Source organism: Pteronotus mesoamericanus, unplaced genomic scaffold, assembly GCF_021234165.1.
Source record: "Pteronotus mesoamericanus isolate MK-2021 breed Mesoamerican mustached bat unplaced genomic scaffold, CSHL_Meso_final scaffold_705, whole genome shotgun sequence".
In the NCBI taxonomy this organism is placed as follows: Eukaryota; Metazoa; Chordata; class Mammalia; order Chiroptera; family Mormoopidae; genus Pteronotus; species Pteronotus mesoamericanus.
Window position 1 is genome coordinate 3,681,813 of NW_026555326.1, and position 19,972 is coordinate 3,701,784.

The 19,972-nt window shown below is 37.5% G+C and overlaps 2 protein-coding genes across 2 annotated transcripts in view; both read right to left on the reverse strand.

Moving 5' to 3' along the window:
• The window catches only part of LOC129062054 (membrane cofactor protein-like), a 43,347-nt gene extending 37,988 nt beyond the window's left edge, over positions 1–5,359 (reverse strand). Inside the window, exons 1-3 of the mRNA XM_054562826.1 lie at positions 5,175–5,359; positions 2,633–2,818; positions 2,192–2,291 (exon numbers count right to left, since the gene is read on the reverse strand). Of these exons, the coding sequence (XP_054418801.1) occupies positions 2,192–2,291; positions 2,633–2,818; positions 5,175–5,292 (404 nt within the window). The 5' untranslated portion in view covers positions 5,293–5,359. The remainder of the gene's footprint in view (positions 1–2,191; positions 2,292–2,632; positions 2,819–5,174) is intronic.
• Positions 5,360–5,414: 55 nt separating this feature from the next.
• LOC129062055 (complement receptor type 2-like) overlaps positions 5,415–19,972 on the reverse strand; it is a 32,970-nt gene continuing 18,412 nt past the window's right edge. Inside the window, 1 exon segment of the mRNA XM_054562827.1 lies at positions 5,415–5,551. Coding sequence (XP_054418802.1) covers positions 5,415–5,551 — 137 coding nt within the window.

Sequence of the window (19,972 nt, forward strand, 5' to 3'; positions counted from 1 at the left end):
AAGAAAGGCAGCAATGGGTGAAAATAATATATTAAAAAAATCATAGCTGGCAACTTCCCACATCTGATAAAAGACATAAATATAAACACCCAAGAACTCAATGATCTCCAGGTAAAATGATTTCAAAGTGACCCACATGAAGACATAAGAACTCTTGCACATATATGGATTTAACCAACCAAGAATTCAAAATATTCTTTAAAAAAGAAGTACAGATTTTTTCTTGTCATTATCCCATAAACAATATAGTATAACAACTATTTACATAGAATTTACATTGTATATTAAGTATTGTAAGTAATCTAGAGATGATTTAAAGTATTCAGGAGAATATCCATAGGTTATATGCAAATATTATACCCTCTTATATATGAGACTTGGATTGGTATCCACAGGGGGATACTAATCTCTTGTGGGTACCTAAGGACTACTGCAATCAAACTTTCAAAAACCAAAGACAGAGGGAATCTTGGTACTAGGAAGAGAAAAACGAATCATCACATACAAGGGATCCTCAATAAGATAATAAGCAGATCATCAGAAACTTTGGAACCCAGAAGATGGTGGGCTGCTATACTAAAAGTGTGAAAAGAAAAAAAAAATCTTTAAACCAAAAATACTCTATTCAGCAAAACTGTCCTCAAAAGTGCAGGGGAATTTAAGACAGTCCCTGGTAATCAAAAGCTGAGGAAGTCTAGGCCACTAGAACTTCTCTGCAAGAAATTCTCAAGGGAGACTTCCAATGTCAAATAAAAAGACACAAGAAAGTAACCTTAACCCAAAAAGAGAAATAAACATCTCACTAAGTATAAATACATGGGCAATTATAAAAGCTTGTATTCTTGTAACAATAGTTTGTAATTTCTGTTTTCTTCACATTTTAAGAGATAATACATTTAAAGAAAAATATGAGTGTAAAGTGTTACTGTCACTTTGTTTCTTAACTCCAAATCTTGTTTTTTTATATAAGTTAAGAAATAATGCATTTAAAAGAACTATTAATTTATGCTTTGGGACACACAATATATAAAGATGAAATTCTGTGATGGCAACAACCAAATGGGGTGGGTGTAAAGCTATAAAGGAGTTAGGCTTTTATGTGTTAAGCTGGTATAGATTCTAATGTAGATGGATATAACTTTAGGATAACTTGTGGTTACCACAAAGAATATAGCCAAAGAATATACACAAAAGGAAATGAGAAAGGAATTTAAACATTTCATTATAAAAAGATTACTAAAAAAAAAAAGAAGACAGCAATGTAGGAAATGGACAAAAAAAAAAAAAAAAGCTATCAGGCATATAGAAAGCAAATAGCACAAAGAGAGAAGTCCCTCCTTGTCACCAATAGTTTACATTTAAATGACAGATTCTCTAATCCAAAGAAAGAGGTTGGAAGAATGGACAAAAAACACATGATCCTACTATATGTTGCCTACAAAAGACTCACTTGAGATCTAAAGACAAAATTAGGTTGAAAGTGAATGGATGATGAAAGATATTCCATGCAAACAGTATCCCAAAAAAGAGCAGGTATGGCTACACTGATATCAGATAAAACATATTTCAAATCAAAACAGTTACAAGAAACAAATACAAGATATCTTAAATATTATTAAAAAAAAGGTATAGATAAAAAAACAGAACAGTTGTAAGCATTCTGACACCTAATGACAAACATCAGAATATATGAAGCAAACAATTGAAGGGAGAAATGCACATTTCTACATAACAACCAGTTCTACAATAACAGTTAAAAGACTTCAATGCCCCACTTATAATAAAAGATAGAACAGACAGAAGACATATAAAGAATTAGAGGACTTCAACAACACAACATTTCTGTGAGCGCGCCTTCAACTCTGAGAATTGCTCTGCCTCTTTTTCAGTGGGGTGCACTTTGTTGTCAAGGATAAAGTCACCATGATTACTACATTTGTGATGCTTACAATAAGCTCATTATTACATATATCAAGGGTTATATAATTTGGCTTTCCTCTGATTTAAATTTCTTTCTATTAAATATATATCTTTCCAGTTTCCATTAAAAGCCCAAGAGTTGATTGGCTACAAGTACAACTTGTCACACAGAAAGCAAAATAAAATCAACTTTATGGAAATACTTAAGTAGAGAAGCAGAACAATCCGGAATCGGTAATGCTTACCTTATTTTCCCTAAGGAGCAACTTACCGGTCATCACAATAAAAGTGAGCTTCTTTATCAAATTCAAAGCCCATCTGTGGGGCAACTACTCCTCCATTTGGGACTTTCGGAGTTGGACATGATTTTTCTAAAATGAAATTTTTTAATGTTTTATACAAATTTTAAAACAAATTTAAATCAAAATCAAAATTCTACACTGTTCTTTTCAATTCATGCAATATTGTTTTTTTGAGTTAACTATTATAAAGGAAAACATAAAATTCACATTTACCCAGGCAACCAACTGCCTACAGAAAAGTTTCTGGGAGATCTGTCAAATCCTAAAAACTGCATTGCTATCTAAAAACCTAGTTTCACATGAGAAAATCATCATTGCCATGGTGGAAAATGGACCCTAAATTGTATAAAAAGACCCAAACACTAGAGCACACACAGAGACATACAAAAAGAAAGGCTTTCTTTACTTACTGGAGCAGGCTTCATCAAGAGGGAACCATGTATTATTTGGCTCACAAAAGGTGTTATAGGGGAAAAATAATTTGTAAAAGTATCCTGGTTTACAATCATAAAATACTTTCTCCCAAACTGCATATGAAGATTTAGGGGTACCCTTTATCGTCATAGATTCAAACACTGGTGGTTTACCACAGTCACCTAAGAATAAGAAAATAAGAACATAAATATAAAATATTTAATCTCTGACCAACCAGGGACTGTGGCCTGGTAGCAGGTAGATAGTACAGAATAAATGGAACACTCCTTGGCAAGATTTAAAATAATTGTTCCCTGCTTTTACCCAAGTGGTGGTAGTAGTGGATGATGTGCCACACTTTAAGTAACATTCTATTAGCTTTTGGTTTGTTGGGGAATGAGCTGGATTTTTATTCAACAGTAAATTTATAAAACAAAAATCAATGTCTGAGGTTTTGCATATATATAGTTATCATTTTTCAAAGAATAAAAAATATTTTTATCCAATGATTTTCAAAATATATACATATATTTATCATTTTTTCTAGATTTATTTCAAAACTCCTCCTCTAAGAAATCTTCCATAGTATATGGCACTCTGCCCAGATTACTTACTCTTCCATAGTTTGAAACAAATTTATCACTTGTTGCTTTAGGCTCAGTCTCCTCTCAGGAGGCACATTCCTAGAGGTCAGAGGTCATATGCATTCTTACTCTACTAAACTCTATCCAGTGCTCAAGAAATGCTATGGTTAAGTGGTGATTAATAAATAAACATTTTATGGATTTCACAGATCAAAATAAACATGGACTAAAATATTTCAAAAATATATGAATTCATTTCATATTAGTGAATCTAACATTTTATAAGTGAACAGTTGCCATTTAAGTGTCAAAATTTACTACTTTGAATAGCCCAACATGAACAAAACCTGCTTTCTTATACATTACTTTAAATATAATAATTTTCCTTCACTGATAAGGAGATCTTCCATCCCCTCAGAAGCTCCCTGAGGTAGCTGTTTGGGCTATAAATCCAATATATCCTTACAGGAAAGCTACTATATTGCTATGCTTTTAAAATTTTTTACTTCTATTTCACTTTGGTAGTTTTTTTTTCTCCATAGTATCATTTTTATTCCAGCAATTCCTCTTATTTTTAATTATGTGTGTGCTTGAAAATCTAACAAATGTGTTAGAACAATTATGTAAAATAATGTGATGAAGACACATCAAGTAAAGTCCTAAAGAGCTAAAAGAATGCAGAGGCTTCTCCTACAAGGTTAAGGACCTAAGAAGAAAGATCTGTTTTGATCCCTACTCCCTGAGTTGGTATTCAGATTGTGAGACCAGCCAAGAATCTAAAGAAGTGAAATTTTACTCTTATTTTGTATCATATTCTAAATTCTAAGATTCTCTATATATACACAGTCCAACATTTCATTTCCATCATGTCCTGAAATCGACCTACTGGCAAAATGTTTTCAGTATTTCCACTATGCTGACCTTGGTTTCTGAATCTTCCTCAATCAGTTTTCCAAGACAAAAGCAAAAAAGCAACCCAAAAGCCCCAGTAATTAACAGCATTTTTTTAAAAAAAAGAGGATATGCATAGAGGCGTGTTTTATTAACATTACTGAATACCCTGAACTAGACATTCCCACTCAAAATAGGAAAACAAACATGAGCTAGAAAGTCTATAAAATTCTGTTCTGACACAAATGTACAACATCATTCTAGAATTTCCTGGAGCCATCAAGAAAGAAATCACATAACAGCATGTCTGTAATTAAATTGTGCAAGTATCCTTTGTTTCATGCATTCAATCTCAGTAACTATCCTGAAAGTGGATGGCCTTCATCTTTTAGTTTATGAACTGTGTTGCGTGCGTGTATGTGCGTGACCGTATTACCAATATTTATTGTTCATTTCTTAGGTTTTCATTTCTTACTAGGTTTGATTACCGTGAGCTTTCTTGTCCCCCACTCCATATCGCTTGCCTGGACATTTCTGTAAACCACACCACCAGGTAACACACTCGGCCTCCTTTCCCCCAGCCCAACAAAGCCGGACACAGACACTCCCACCCCGCCCAGGGAACACAGCGCCAAACCTCTCCACAGGCATAGCACGGGCCCTAGCAACATCCCCACGGAGCACTAAAGCCCCCACCTTCAGCACAGCTGAGGGCTTCCCATCCTAAATGACTCAGTCCCCAAACACCTGCAAGCTTTTGCTGGAGACACACCTTCGCCCCTGGCAAAACCCGGCAGCACCCAGTGGCCCACAAGGCTCAGTGCTGACCACCAAGCAACTTTCACCAGTACAGGACCCCACTGTCCTGGATCCGCCACAGCACAACCCTGAGCATCTGTGGATAAGCCCTCTACCCCAGCTTCTCACCACCGGGGGCGACCACGCTCCGTGCCTCCTACCCGACCCACCAAGCGAATCCCCCAGCCCTCGGCTCTGGTCGGTCTGCTCCCTCCCTGACCCGCTACATTCGCCTCCCGAGCGCACACCGTCTCCAGATTCCTACCAAAGGATGTGGGTAACCGGAGCACTAGGGCCATCAAAAGAATCTTGAAGCTCCAAGATAAAAAGGGACTCTTGGGGCGGCGGCGAGGTGCCCTGCGCAGCTCGCAACACGCCGACATTTTCCGGGAGATCACCGGGAAAGCTGAGGGACAGTGAGCTTTTACCTTTTTGAGTGTAGGTACCAGACGCAACAATCGCTAGACTCGCAAAGTGTTAAGTAACCGCAGGTGGGCGTGAACTGCTACGAGTCCTCTGGCAGGGCGGGGCCCCTCCCAGAGTAGGAAGGCGGGGCCGGGCTCGGGAGTTGGCCTGCTAGCACTGGAGGGAACAGGACGTGTCCTTTGGTGGGTCCTAATCCACCCGGGTCTGTTGGCAGCTCTGGAAAGTAAACGAGATGGCAGAGTCGTCACTGCGTCTTTTCCTCAACGCAGGATAGAATAAAGCACGTCGATGTGAAAAAAAGAAACCCAGAGCCTAGACAGTGGGTCGCCTAGGGGCGAGCATGCCCCTAGGGTTCCACTTTCGTCCTCTGGACTCCAAACTGTCAGTAGTTCCAGGGACCTTGCTCAAATTTGGCATTAATCGCGCATTATGCGGGCATTATTAGGGGCAATACTTGAGATTTCCGTGGTCGAATGTTTGCTACTAAATCCCATCAAAGTCTGATGGTTTGGCCACTGAACTCCCGACCCCTAGTGTGAATGATTCTGCCCTTCCTTGCCTGAGAGGACCCCTGGGAAGGTAAATCATTAACCACTGTTGTTCTACCTTTTCCAAAAAGCTTTGTTCGGAAGCAAAGTGGGATTTGTCTCTAAAAGGAATAAACTCCAAGTGCCTGCAGAGAAAACCATCCCAAATGAGGCATTGCAAGCTGACCTCTGATGTGGAGTTAATGTCTGTCCTCTGGCCTTAAGATCATTTTAGGGACTAAATTCAAAGGAAAAGTACAGTCAATGCTTTGAGTGACATAGGGGAGTAAAAATTGGAGTGGTTCCTCCAATTTTTGCTAAAGATGGTATTAATCTGTTAAATTAAAATGGAGAATGAGAATATACATGCTAACAGACCAGGTTTACAGCTGTGTGGTTGATGTTCTTTGAAGCCAATGAAATCTAGAGAAAAGCAGGTATAGCAGTCCTTATATCAGACAAAACAGATTTCAAGGTAAAAAGGAAAAGAGACAAAATGGACATTTTATCATGATAAAGGGAATAATTTATCAAGAAGATATAACACATGGCTATATATGTGCCCAACATGGGAGCCCTGAAATACGTAAAGCAAATTACTGACAGACCTAAAAGGAGAAACTAATATAATAGTAGGAGACCTGACAGCCATGGATAGGTCATGCAGACAGAAAGTCAATAAGGAAATATTAACCTTACATGACACATTTGACCGAATAGACTTAATTGATATTAGTAGAACTTTCCATCCCAAAACAACAGAATGTGTATTCTCAAGTGCACATGGAACATCCTCAAAGATAAACCATATGTTGGGGCACAAAATTAGTCTCAATAAATGTAAAAAGATAGAACTCAGTAAATATTCCAACCATAATGGTATGAAACTGGAAATTGTTACAAGAAGAATATGGAAAAACCACAAATATGTGGAGGTTAAACAACACGCTACTGAATAATTTTTGGATCAAAGAAGAAATAAGAAGTCAAAAGATACATAGAGATAAGTGAAAATGAAAATAGGACAAATTAAAATTTGGGGAATATAGAAAAAGTGGTATTAACATGGAAGTTTATAGCATTACAAGCCTAATGCAAGAAATTTTTAAAAATCCAAATAAATGTTTTAACATTATACTGTACCGAACTAGAAAAAGAACAACAAATTAAACCTAAATTACTTAGAGGAAAGGAAATACTAAAAAATTAGAGTGGAAATAAATGAAATGGAAAATGAAAAGGCAATAGGAAAAATTAATGACACAAAGTGCTGGTTCTTCGAAAAGATAAACAAAATTGACAAACCTCTGTCTGGACTCACTAAGGAAAAAACAGGAAAGGTACAACTACAGAAAATCAGAAATGAAAGAGCAGAAGTTACAGTGGATACCAAAAGAATACAAAAGATTATATTGGAATACTAATAAAAGAAATATACCACCTGATTCAAAAGCCTAAAAGAAATGAACAAATGCTTAGAAGTGTACAACCTTGCTAGACTGAATCATAAAGGATTGGAAAATCTTAATAGACTAATAGTAAGGTAATTGAAATAGTAATTAAAAAAACAAAAGTCCAGAAAGAGACGGATTCACTGGTGAATTCTACCAGACATTCAAAGAAGATGTAATACCAGTTTTTTTAAGCCTCTTCTGAAAAACTGAAAAGGGGAAAATCGTGGTGAACTCATTTTATGAGGGTAAAGTTACCCTGATACCAAAACAAGGCAAGGACAACACACACACACACACAAGAAAATTACAGGCTGGTATCTCTGATGAACACAGATGAAAAATTCTAAGTAAAATACTGCAAATCAAATACAATACTATATATTTAAAGGATCATATACATCATGAACAAGTGGGGTTCATTCCAGGGATACAAGGATAATTCCATACCCACAAATCAGTCAATGTGACATACACCACATTAACAAAATAAAAGATAAAAATTGTATGATCATATAACTATTTGGTAAAATATGACATCCATTTATGATTAAAAAAACACTTAATAAAATCAGTATAGAGGGAAAGTTCCTCAACATAATAAAAGCCATATGTGGCAAACCCTCAGCTAACATTATACCCAATGGTATAAAAACTGACAGCTTTCCTCTAAAATCAGGAACGAGACAGGGTGCCCACTCTCACCAGTGTTATTTACCACAGTACTGAAAGTCCTAGCCAGAGTACCGAGGCAAGAAAAAATAAATAAAAAGCATCCAAATTAGGAATGAAGAAATAAATTGTTATTATTTTCAGATGACATAATTCTATATATAGAAAACCCTAAAGACTCCACCAAAAAACTATTAGACACAATAAACAAATACTGTAAAGTTGAAGGACACAAAGTCAATATGCAAAAATTGTTGTGTTTCTCTATATTAATCAAAAATAGAAATGAATAAAGCAATACCATTTACAACCACAACCATAATGATAAAATACTTAGGAATAATTTTTAAAAAGGAGATGAAGAGAACTGTGCACCGAAAACTATAAGACATTTTTGAAAGAAACTGCAAAAGACACCAAGGAATGGAAAGATAGTTCATGTTCATGGATTGGAAGAAACAACGTTGCTGAAATGTCCATATTACCTAAAGCAATCAGCAGATTTAATGCCATCTCTAGCAAAATCCCTATGACATTTTTCATAGAAATAGAACAAAATATCCTTTTATTGGCCTGGGACCACAAAAGACCCCCTAATAGCTAAAGCAATCCTGGTAAAAAAAAGAATAAAGCCAGAGGTATTACACTCCTAAACTTCAAGCTATACTGAAAGCTACAGTAATCAAAACAGCATGATATTAGCAGAAAAACAGACACATAATTTAATGGAAAAGAATAAAAAACTCAGAAGTACACACCTACAAACAGACAACTAATCTTTGACAAAGGAGCCAAGAATATAAAATAAAGAAAAATCTCTTCAATAAATAGTGTTGGGAAAATTTGATAGCCGAATGCAAAAAAGAAACTATACTAATATCTTATACTATATACAAAAATAAACCTAAAATGGATTAAAGACTTAAATGTAAGGCCTGAAAGAATAAAATACACAGAAAAAAACACATAGGTATTAAACTTATGGCCTTTGGTCTCAGAGGGATTTTGTGAAGTTGACCCCAAAGGCAAAGGAAGTAAAAGGAAAAATAAATGATTGGAACTATTTCAAACTAAAAAATCTGTGCACACAGCAAAAGAAACTGTCAACAAAGCGAAAAGCTAACCAGCTAAAGGGGACAAGATATCTGCAAACAATACCTCTAATAAGGGGCCAATATCTAAAATATATAAAGAACTCACACCAGTCAGCAACAACAACAACAACAAAAACACAATCTTATTAAACAATAGGCAGAGGACCTGGGTAGACATGTTTCCAAGGAAGACATATGGATGGTCAACAGATGTATGAAAAAATGTTCAATATAGCTAGTTACTAGGGAAACGGAAGTCAAAACCACCATGAGATATCTCCTTACATCTGCTGGAATAGCTATTATCAATAAAACAGTAAATAACGAGTTCTGGAGAAAAAAAGAACAGTTGTATGCTGCTGGTGGGAAAGTAAATTGGTATAGCTGCTATGGAAAACAGTATGGAGGTTTCTCAAGGAAGTAAGAAGAGAGCTACTATATGACCCAGAAATCTCTCTACTGAGTATCTACCTGAAAAATTTGAAAACACTTATTTGTAAAAATATATCTACCATTATGTTCATTCCAGCATTATTTAGAATAGCCAAGACATGGAAACAACCTAAATATCCCATGACAGACAATTGAATAAAGAAGATTTGGTATAAGTATATAATGGAATACTACTCAGCCCTTACAAAAAGATGAAATATTGACATTTTCAACATCTTGGGTGGACCTTGATAATAGAATGCTAAGTGAGCATAGTGAAATAATGGAGACAGAAAAGGAAAAGAATTGTATGATTTCCCTCATATGTGGGTTATAATACAAAAAGCAACAACATAACAACAACCACCGAACATACACATAGATATAGACAACAAATGGAGGTTAGCAGAGGGAAAAAAGAATGGGGAGAGGACAAAGAGAGTAAAAGAGGTCAAGTATACGGTATGGGAAGAAAATGAAACTTCAGGTGATGAACACCAAATCGAATATACAGATGTCGTATTAAAATGTTGTACACCTGAAATTTATATAATATTTTTAAACAAACATTATCTAATAAATTTAATAACAATAAAAATATTAGTAGGGACAAGAGTCAGTTGTTTCTAAAGCCAGAGTTGGAAAGAGTTGTATGGAGGGTGAAGGAATTTCAAATATTAAATGCTGTAGAAAAGAAGCAGGAAGAGGCTTGTAGCAGAATTTCAGCAAATGCATAGCTATGACTCATGATGGAGTAAAGGCACTAAAGGTGGAAGTCTATTGTCTACTTAGTGCAATAATTTCACAAATAGAGACCCACAGTCCAGCAAACCTCTGTAACTCAGCCTGGACAGCCTTAGCTCATACAAGGCTTCCTGGACACTGTCTTACTTCATTTGTCCCTTTTATTCAAGTCTCAGCTCTGACCCTCACTAGTGGAGAAAGGACAGTGTCCCAAATGTGAGTATGTTTTCTTATTTTCCATTAGTCTCTCTTCCAAGACTCCATTGAAAGAAATATCTACTTTGATCATAACACTTATTGCACTTTTTTTTTAATACATCCAGTACCATTCTCTCAAGGATCTGTCTTCATCCCTTCAAGCTGTTCTCAACAGAGCAATGGAAGAAGCACCAGATCCTACTTGTCTGATGAAAAGGGAATAGAAGCTTCAGCTCCCCAGCCTTACATCACATGCTGTCAGAATACACCACCCATTACCACTTCTTTTGCACTAATCTCCTATCATCTGCTTTCTCCCCTCATTCCTGGAAGGTTTTGGCTCCTAGCTCACAGCAACCTTCACCACTCTTACTGCATTCATACTCCTCAATGATTCAATATTCACAGCGATTCTATTTTCAAATATTTGACCTTTCAGTGTCTTGATCTTCTCTGCCAATGATCTTGTCCTTCACTCTACTCTGCCACTTAATGCCCATGGAAGTACCTTAGAACTTGCCCTCATTAATAACTGCAGATCTTCCAGAGTTTCTACCATCCCATTGTCCAACCACCTATGCTGCTCTCTAGTTTTCCTTGACCCAAACAATCTTTATATTTGTCACTACCTGGAACCCATTGATCTCCCTTAGTGTCCTATCATTCAGCCTTACCCAGTTAATTTCCATGGTCCATCATTGTAATCGCTATCTTGCATGCAACCTCAGTTCCCTTGTCTTTATTTGGTTTTATTATATTCATTAGACCAATGATTTTCAACATCTTTCATCTCATGGCACACAAAACTAATTATTTTATTTTATTTTTTTCACTAAGGCCTTATATTTAATGCGTAACATCTAATAGACTGAAAATTCTTGCTTGGCAGCATTAAGCAAGAGATTCTGATTCATTGTTTTCCCACTTTATACATCCAAGTTTTTATTTTCTTTCTTGTTTTTTTGCATGTCAATTAGATTTATTATTTCTTGATGAGGACATTGGCAGCAAATCAATGGAAGTTACAGATTTTTCTTCAGGTGAGCATATTTTGATTATCATCATCATTTTGCTCAATGGTCATGACATGTATAAGCTGGGGTTTTTTTTTTGCCTTTAAGTAGAGTTTTATTTTTTATTTTTTTTCAAATACATTTGTCTCTGCATTCCCCCAACCACTCTCCCTTGTCCCTCCCCCCCCGCCAACCCTTCCACTTTGGTTTTGTCCATGAGATCTTGCTATATGTTCCTTGACTTTCCCACTCCCTTCCTTTTCCCCCACGCCTCCTCCCTCCTTCCCTCTTGTCTCTGTTGGTTTCTTTTCCTTTCAGTGTTGCTGGTCTTATTTTCCTTGCATCTTTGTATTGTTGGTTAGGTTCCACTTATAGGTGAGATCATATGGTATTTGTCTTTCGCCCCCTGGTTTATTTCGCTTAGCATAATGCTCTCTAGTTCCATCCATGCTGTCGCGAAGTTTAGTAATTCTTTTTGTCTTTCTGCTGCATAGTATTCCATCATGTAAATGTACCATGGTTTTTTGATCCAATCATCTACTGATGGGCATTTAGGTTGCTTCCAACACTTGGCTATTGTAAATTGTGCTGCTATGAACATTGCGGTGCGTAAGTTCTTTTGAATTGGCATTTTGGGATTCTTAGGGTATAGTCCCAGCAGGGGAATCACTGGATCAAAAGGCAGTTCCATTTTCAGCTTTTTGAGGAAACTCCACACAGCTTTCCACAGTGGCTGCACCAGTCTGCATTCCCACCAACAATGTACCAGTGTTCCCTTTTCTCCACAGCCTCGCCAGCACTTGTTGTTGATCTGTTTATGATGGCCATTCTGACCGGTGTGAGGTGGTACCTCATTGTGGTTTTGATCTGCATTTCTCTGATGGCTAGTGATGCCAAGCATCCTTTCAAATGTCTCTGGGCTCTCTGTATCTCTTCTTGGAAAAGCATCTGCCCAGGTCCTTTGCCCATTTTTTGATTGGATCATTTGTCTTCTTGGATTGGAGTTGAGTGAATTCTTTATATATCTTGGAGATCAAACCTCTATCTGATGTATCATTAACGAATATATTTTCCCGCATGGTTGACTCCCTTTTCTTTTTGCTGATGTTTTCTTTAGCCGTGCAGAAGCTTCTTATTTTGATGAGGTCCCACTTGTTTATTCTTTCCTTTATGTCCCTTGCTTTAGGAGACATATCAGTGAAAAAATTGCTGTGTGGGATATCTGAGAGTTTCCTGCCAATGTTCTCCTCTAGGACATTTATGGTGTTGCGACTTATACTTAGGTCTTTTATCCATCGTGAGTTTATTTTTGTGTATGGCGTCAGCTGATGATCCAATTTCAATTTTTTGCATGTAGCCGTCCAGCTCTCCCAACACCATTTGTTGAAGAGGCTGTTATTACTCCACTTTATGCTTCTGCCCCCTTTGTCAACTATTAGTTGCCCATATAGACCTGGGCTTATTTCTGGGCTTTCTATTCTGTTCCCCTGGTCTCTGGGTCTGTTCTTGTGCCAGTACCAGATTGTTTTGAGTCTAGTGGCTTTGTAGTAGAGTTTGATGTCTGGTATTGTGATCCCTCCTACTTTGTTTTTCTTTCTCAAAATTGCTGTGGCTATTCGGGGTCATTTATGGTTCCATATAAATTTTTGAAATGTCTGTTCTATTTCTGTGAAATACATCATTGGTATCTTAATAGGGATTGAGTTGAATCTATAAATTGCTTTGGGTAGTATGGACATTTTGATGATACTAATTTTCCAATCCATGAGCACGGTATATGCTTCCATTTATTTGTGTCTTCCTTAATTTCTTTCTTCAATGTTGTATACAAAACTAATTATTTTGTATTAAAACTAATACAGCAGGCACAGTCCCTGTATTTTCCTTCTAATGCCCCTTTTGTTTGGAACACTTTCTGACCTATCTGCATGGCTACCCCCTCATCTGGGGTTGTTTCGCTCAAATGTGACCCCATCAATGAAGCCTTTCTTGATCACTATGAACAATTGCATACTCATTAAATTTTCTTTCCTCTTTCACTGCTTTATATAATTTAAAAATTGTACCTCTCTTTTTTGTTGTTGTATTAAATCTGGAAATCTGCTTATTGTCTGTCTCTCTTCACCAGAATAAAATCTACATAAGGACATGTCTGTCCTGTTATCACTAATATGCCATGACCTAAAACATCTCTGGACACACAGATTTACATAATTATTTGTTGAGTGAATGAGTGAAATAATCGAGGTAGATTAACCACTTTTTCAGATAATTTAGTGGTAAAAAGTAGGGAGATAGCTTAAGAGAGAAACATGGATAATTGGGGAAGATTTGTTTTCAGCTGGGCTGCTTAAAGTGGGCCCCTTCATCTGGAATTGGCCCCCTGATTATTCCCTTAGGGAATTCCCTCCTTCACTTAGTTCCATGTGGTTCACATAGGCCATGGTTTTCCACACGAGACACAGTTAAATCAGCTTATTCTTTGTTGTGGGAGGCTGGCCTGTGCACCGTTGGATGTTTAGTAGCATCTCTGGCCTCTGCCCACTAGATGCCAGAACACTGCCCTCCTCCAGCTCTAACAACCAACGATGTCTACAGACATTGCCAATGTCCTCTGGGGGAACTTGGTCTCCCCACTTGAGAACCACTGAGGTTGATCAATCCTACCTCAGCTCCAAGCCTGGGCAGGCAGCTCAGGCTTTGGCATCGGCTATTTCACTGCGCTGGCCCCAGTAAGTGGTTCAGTTGGGGGCATGTGGCCCATGTTTGGACAAACCAGAGCTAATGAAGGGATTTTTGAAGGAATTATTGGACAGGAGAAGCTCTTTGTACTGGAATGCTAAGCTGATGAGGTGTGTGCTTGGTATTGTCAGCAAATATTTTTCCAGTTTTTAGGAAGTATCAACTACAGACTGAGGCCAGCAGGGAAAAGCAGAAAGAGAGGATGGAACAGATTCCTGAGGATGTGATTTGAATATTTAATTTCTGTTTTGACTGAAGCCAGCTGTACCCATGATCTTTTCTGTCATGTGATAGAATAAAATTCCATTTTGGTCCCAACCAGTGTGAGATGGATTTTTGTCACTTGCAGGTGAATGGGTATTAACTTGAACAGGATTGCACGTGGAAAGGAGCCAGTGATGAGAGAGGGTGTAACTAATGGAGCAATGTCCTGGAAGAAAGATAAAGGGATGAGAGAGAACAGTATAATCTATAAAAAGCAGTTGGTAGAAATGATGCGTGGAGGGAGAGAAAGAGAGGGCTAGGGAAAGGTGTTGGCTAGAGATGCATAAGAGAAAGTCTTGAGGATGAAGGCATTGAGTATGTGGGTGGAGAGTTTGGCTAAAATGACTAATGGGTAGGATTCAGAATTCATAAATGTCAAATCAGAAACTCTAACAACTCTAAGACTATTTCTGTTATTCAAGAATTCATATGACAAAAAATCATATAAGGCAAATATTTTAAAGATATAATTTATGTGAAAAACTAATGTACATATTATGAACTGATGTTTTACAAGCAACTGACATTTTACAAGACTATTGCTTCATGTGAGTTAAAAATCAATATGTAGAATCTAAGGAGTTTTAGGGGAAAACACAAAATTATATTTTTCTTACCCTGAAGTAAAATATTCAAACCCAGAAGCTATAAAGTAAAATATTGACAATATGATTGTATTAAACATTTAAGACTGTGCAGTAATATATGTATAAAAAAGTTAAAGGACAAGAAATAGAATCGGAAAGTATTTGCAACACATCTAAAAAAGTTAATTTTTTTAAGGGAAAAAATTCTACAAACATTTAATCAATAAATGGATAAAAAAATACCAAAAAGTCATTTAAAGCTTTTTAAAAATAATATAAATAGGCAAGAAATGTACTAAAACAGGTTTAGTTTCAACAAATAATAAAGGAACAATTAAAATAACACATAATTGTCACAATCAGATTAATTTGTATTAAAAATATTGGTACTATCAAGTATTGGCAGCCATGAAAGGAACTGAGTATTCATAGACTCTTTTTCTTCCTTTTCTTAAAGCAGTTCCTTTAGTATATTTTGCAATGCTGGTTTGGTGGAGGTGTATTCTTTTAGCCTTCTTTTGTCTGGGAAACTCCTTATTTTGCCTTCATTTTAATTGAGAGCCTTGCTGGGTAGAGCAGTCTTGGTTGCAGGCCTTTGCTTTTCAATACTTGGAATCTTTCTTGCCATTCCCTTCTGGCTTGCAGTGTTTCTGTTGAGAAGTCAGATGCTAGCCATATTGGGGCTCCTTTATATGTTACTACCTCTTTCTCCCTTGCTTTCTTTAGGATTCTCTGTTTATCTCTGATATTTGCTATTTTAATGATGTGTCTTGCAGTGGGCCTTGTTGGATTCCTCTTGAATGGGACCCTCTGTGCTTCCTGGACTTGTGTGACTATTTCCTTTCTCCAGTTAGAGAAGTTTTCCAACATTGCTTTTTCAAACAAGTTCTCTATCCCTTCCACCTCCTCTTCTCCTTCTGGTATCCCTATTATACAGATATTATTACGTTTCAAATTGTCCTGCATTTCCCTAAATGCCTCTTCATTCTTTTTGAGTCTTTTTTCATTTTCTTGCTCTTTCTGGGAGCTTTTTTCTACCTTGCTCTCCAGCTCACTGATTTGGTCCTCTGCTTCATCTAACCTGCTTTTGATTCCTTCCACTGTGTTCAATTCAGAAATTGTATTCTTCATTTCCTCTTGTCTCTTATTGATAGTTTCTATGTCATTTGTCATGCTGATATAATTTGCAGTAAGTTCCTCATAGTTTCTCTGTAGTTTTTGTAATTCTCCCTGAGCTCACTGAACTCATTGAGCTTCCTTAGAACCATTGTTTGGAACTCAATATCTTGCCTCTATTTCTTTTAGTTCTCTCTGGAGATTCCTCCTTTCCCTTCAAGTGGGTGGTATTTCTTTGTCTTCCCATTATTTGTGAGACTTCTTTTTTGCTTCTGTTTCTTAAGTTGATCTGTCTTGATTTCCTAACTTCGTAGTGTGAACTTTGTAGTGTGAACTTCTATGGTAGGAGACTGCTGTTTTTACTTTCTAGATCTTTCTCTGATGATGTCAGATATTGTCCCTGTCTGAAGTTAGGCAGTCTGTTAGAGACTTCCAGTAATTTACTGTTTGTGGCTGTCTCCTTCGGCTGTTAATCTATTCACTCTGCACTCAGCAGGCTGCCCCAGACAGCTCAGGGTGGGGCAGAGTCCCTCCTGGGGGCGAGGTTATTAGGTCCTTTCACGCTGCTGCTGTATGGGGGAGGAGTCAGCACTGGGATCCCGCCAGCTATTCTTTCCATTCTCTCCACAAATCCTCCATCCCCAATCTCTCCTCAAGTGTCTCCAGACCTCTCTACACCCCCTTTAGCCAGGGATCTACTGTCTGTGGCTGCCAACTGCACTCAGCATGCAGCTTAGACAGCACAGGGCAGGGTGGAATCCCACCTGGGGATGGGGCTATTGGGTCCTCTGATGTTGGTGCTGCTCAGGGGGAGTGGTCTCTGCCTGAGCAAGATGGCTGCTTCTGCATGGGGGATTAGTTATCACTTTAAATCCCACCAGCTAGTCTCTTAGTTTTCTCCCCAAAGCTTCCTTCCCCAGTCTCTTCTCAGGTATATCTAGCTCACTCTGCCCTTGCCTTTGCCGAAGAACAGAGTAAGTGGCTGCAAATAAAAATTTTGCATTGGCCCTTTAAAAGGTTCTTTGCATCTCCAGCCACCTGTCTCTGGCAGAGAGCAACCCTGCCACTTTTTGCAGCTGGCTGTTATCTGTGTACTTTTTGGGCTCTGGCGCTATAGGCTAGAGAACCCTACTTTTGGTTTAAACCCTGCTCTTCTCAGGGGGATCCAACTGGCCACTTCAATATCCTTCTGGTGCTGCCTTCCTTGGGCACCCTGCCTGCCTTCTCAGGTCTGTACTGCACTACTTACCAATTAGATTAAGTTAAAACTGATTCTTCTGTCTCCGAGATTATAAGGCTCCTCTCTCACTATTGTTCAGTTGTTTGCTCCAGGTGATTTGTCCACAATTTAGTTGTTATTTCAGATTGTTCCTAGGAGGAGGTCAGTGTGACTTCACTCACTCTTCCACCATCTTGATTCTTCTGGTAAACACTTTTCATGGGTGATTCCATTATATTACCCTAAGTAGCCTAAGAAATAATCACTAAAATCCCCATTTTGGGGGAAAGACCCATAAAAATAAACAACTTGCTAGGCTGCCAAGTGTCCAAATCAAAAGTGGATACTAAGCAGGATTCTGTTAGATCCAGGACTTTTAATTACTCACTTAGACCCCTAGTTTGAAAAAAAAGTTAAAACCTTTTTTTTTTTTTTTTAGGATATAATCATAGGTTTACCTTTTTGGGACATACACTTCCAATGTAATTTAAAAGGAAATTTTTGTATTTGATCTTTAATTCAAGATCCTCACTTGATCAAACAGCACTAAAAGCTTTCTATGATTTTTAAGAGGACATTTTTACTTTTCCTCTTTGAAAGCACATACACTTTCCTATTCTTCTAAAACCACTTTGCTGAAACTAGCAAAGGACAAGAAAATGTGATTATGATACGATATAGAACTCAGAAATAAAGTATTACAAAATTTCTGGGAAAGAAAAACTACTTCTAAGGCTACTTATAGTATGTCTCTCACTAGCACAATTAAGAGGCTAGCTTATAGGAAGATCCATTCAGAATATGATAAAATGGTAATTTTAGGTCAATGTGATATTTACATTTTATCAAAATATATTAGAAGCCTAGGAAAGAATAGTATAATTTCGTCTTCAAATGCTAGATGACTTTTATAAGTATTTAATTTTGTTAAAGGGCATCCATTTTTTAATATTATCTAATTTAAAAAAAATATTTTCGTGTTTATGCTATCACAGTTGTCCCAATTTTTCCCACTTTGTCCCCCTCCACAAAGCCCACACGCCAACTCCCATGGTCATTTCCCACACTGTTGTTCATGTCCATGGTAGACATCTATTTTTATTTTTGACTCTTTTGTTTTTATTGATTTTATTATTTTTCATTGCCATTTAGTCTCCTTATACCCGCTGCTCCCCACAATCCCCACACTGTTGTCCATGTCCGTGAGTCCTTTCTCCTTTTTGCTCAGTCCTCCACCCCCTAACATCCCCCCGTCCCAGTGGTGATCCTGCTCCCTATCCATTTTTAAATGGTTATTCATCTATTTACAAAAAGTATTCAAGGCAGCTCAAATGACGATATCAACTTTCAAAAAACAAATTGAATTTGTTTGGTTTATATCAATTGAGGCACTTAAACACTAACGTGATATGATTATCTTAATAAAATTAATAATAATCACACTGGAACACCGAATTATTTGAGTTTGTAGACATTTCTAAAGGTTGAAAATTCTCCCACACATGCCATGTCGTGATAGCAAACTTAGGAAGGAAAATGAAGGAAACAGATAGAGCCCACATTTTCTATTTATTTAAATTTGTAATTACTCTTGGCTAAAATTATCTTCTAACTTCCTGTGAGGAAAGCCACGCAAATGACATCCCAATTTTTTCCTTGAGACTTTTTTCTCTCTTCAATTCTGTGAAGCTACTGTCTCCTAGCTTTCTTCCTACCTCTGACTGTTCTTCTGCTCCTCCTTTTAAGCATTACTGTCCTGACATCAGTTTCTCATTTTTATCTTTGATGTTCTTTTTGGGCCCAAAGCTTCAGCTGTAAGTTAAATGCCACCTACCTGAGCCCTGGCCCCTCTCTTGTGTCCTACATGACAGGTGCCACAAAGTGGCATGGACAGAACTGAACTCATCATCTTTCCCCACAAACATGCACCTCTCCTATTTTGGTGAAACCCTAGGACCACCCAGCGACCGCCTCCTGACTCGTTCTCTGGGCCTGTTTCTCCCCACATTCAACAGGCTGCACAGTCTTGGGAATCTTGTATTCTTAACAGTGAAGATTCCTCTTAACATCTGTCCCATCCCCTCAATCCCTGCCACGGCTGCTCTGGTCGATGGCTCAGTCCCACCCCTTTGTCAAAATGCAAATCTAAACCTATTTTTTCCTTGCTTAAGTTCCTATAAAATAATTATCAGCTCCCTTTTATGGCCTGCATGGTCTAGCTCCTGACCACCTTTCTAGATTCCCCAAATGTCTGTTAAATGGAACATTAGTTCCAAGGGATGTTAAAAGCATTATGTGAGAAAAAAAAGACCTTTGTTATTTCCCAGTCACGTCAAAATGCTTATGTAGTTCTCACAATAAATGGTAGAATGATTAGCCTCTGAGTCTTTACTCAAATGGCTCCTTCTACCTGGACTAACTTTCCATCCTTGTCTATACTCTCTTCAATCTCAACTAAAACATCTCCTTCATTTGATCTTATCTAAAAAGCAGAGATAAAAAAAAATCCTTCAATGTGAAACTTTTTCTGATCAAAAATCTCAAGTACTCATCATTTGTTTTGCATCCTCGCCAAATA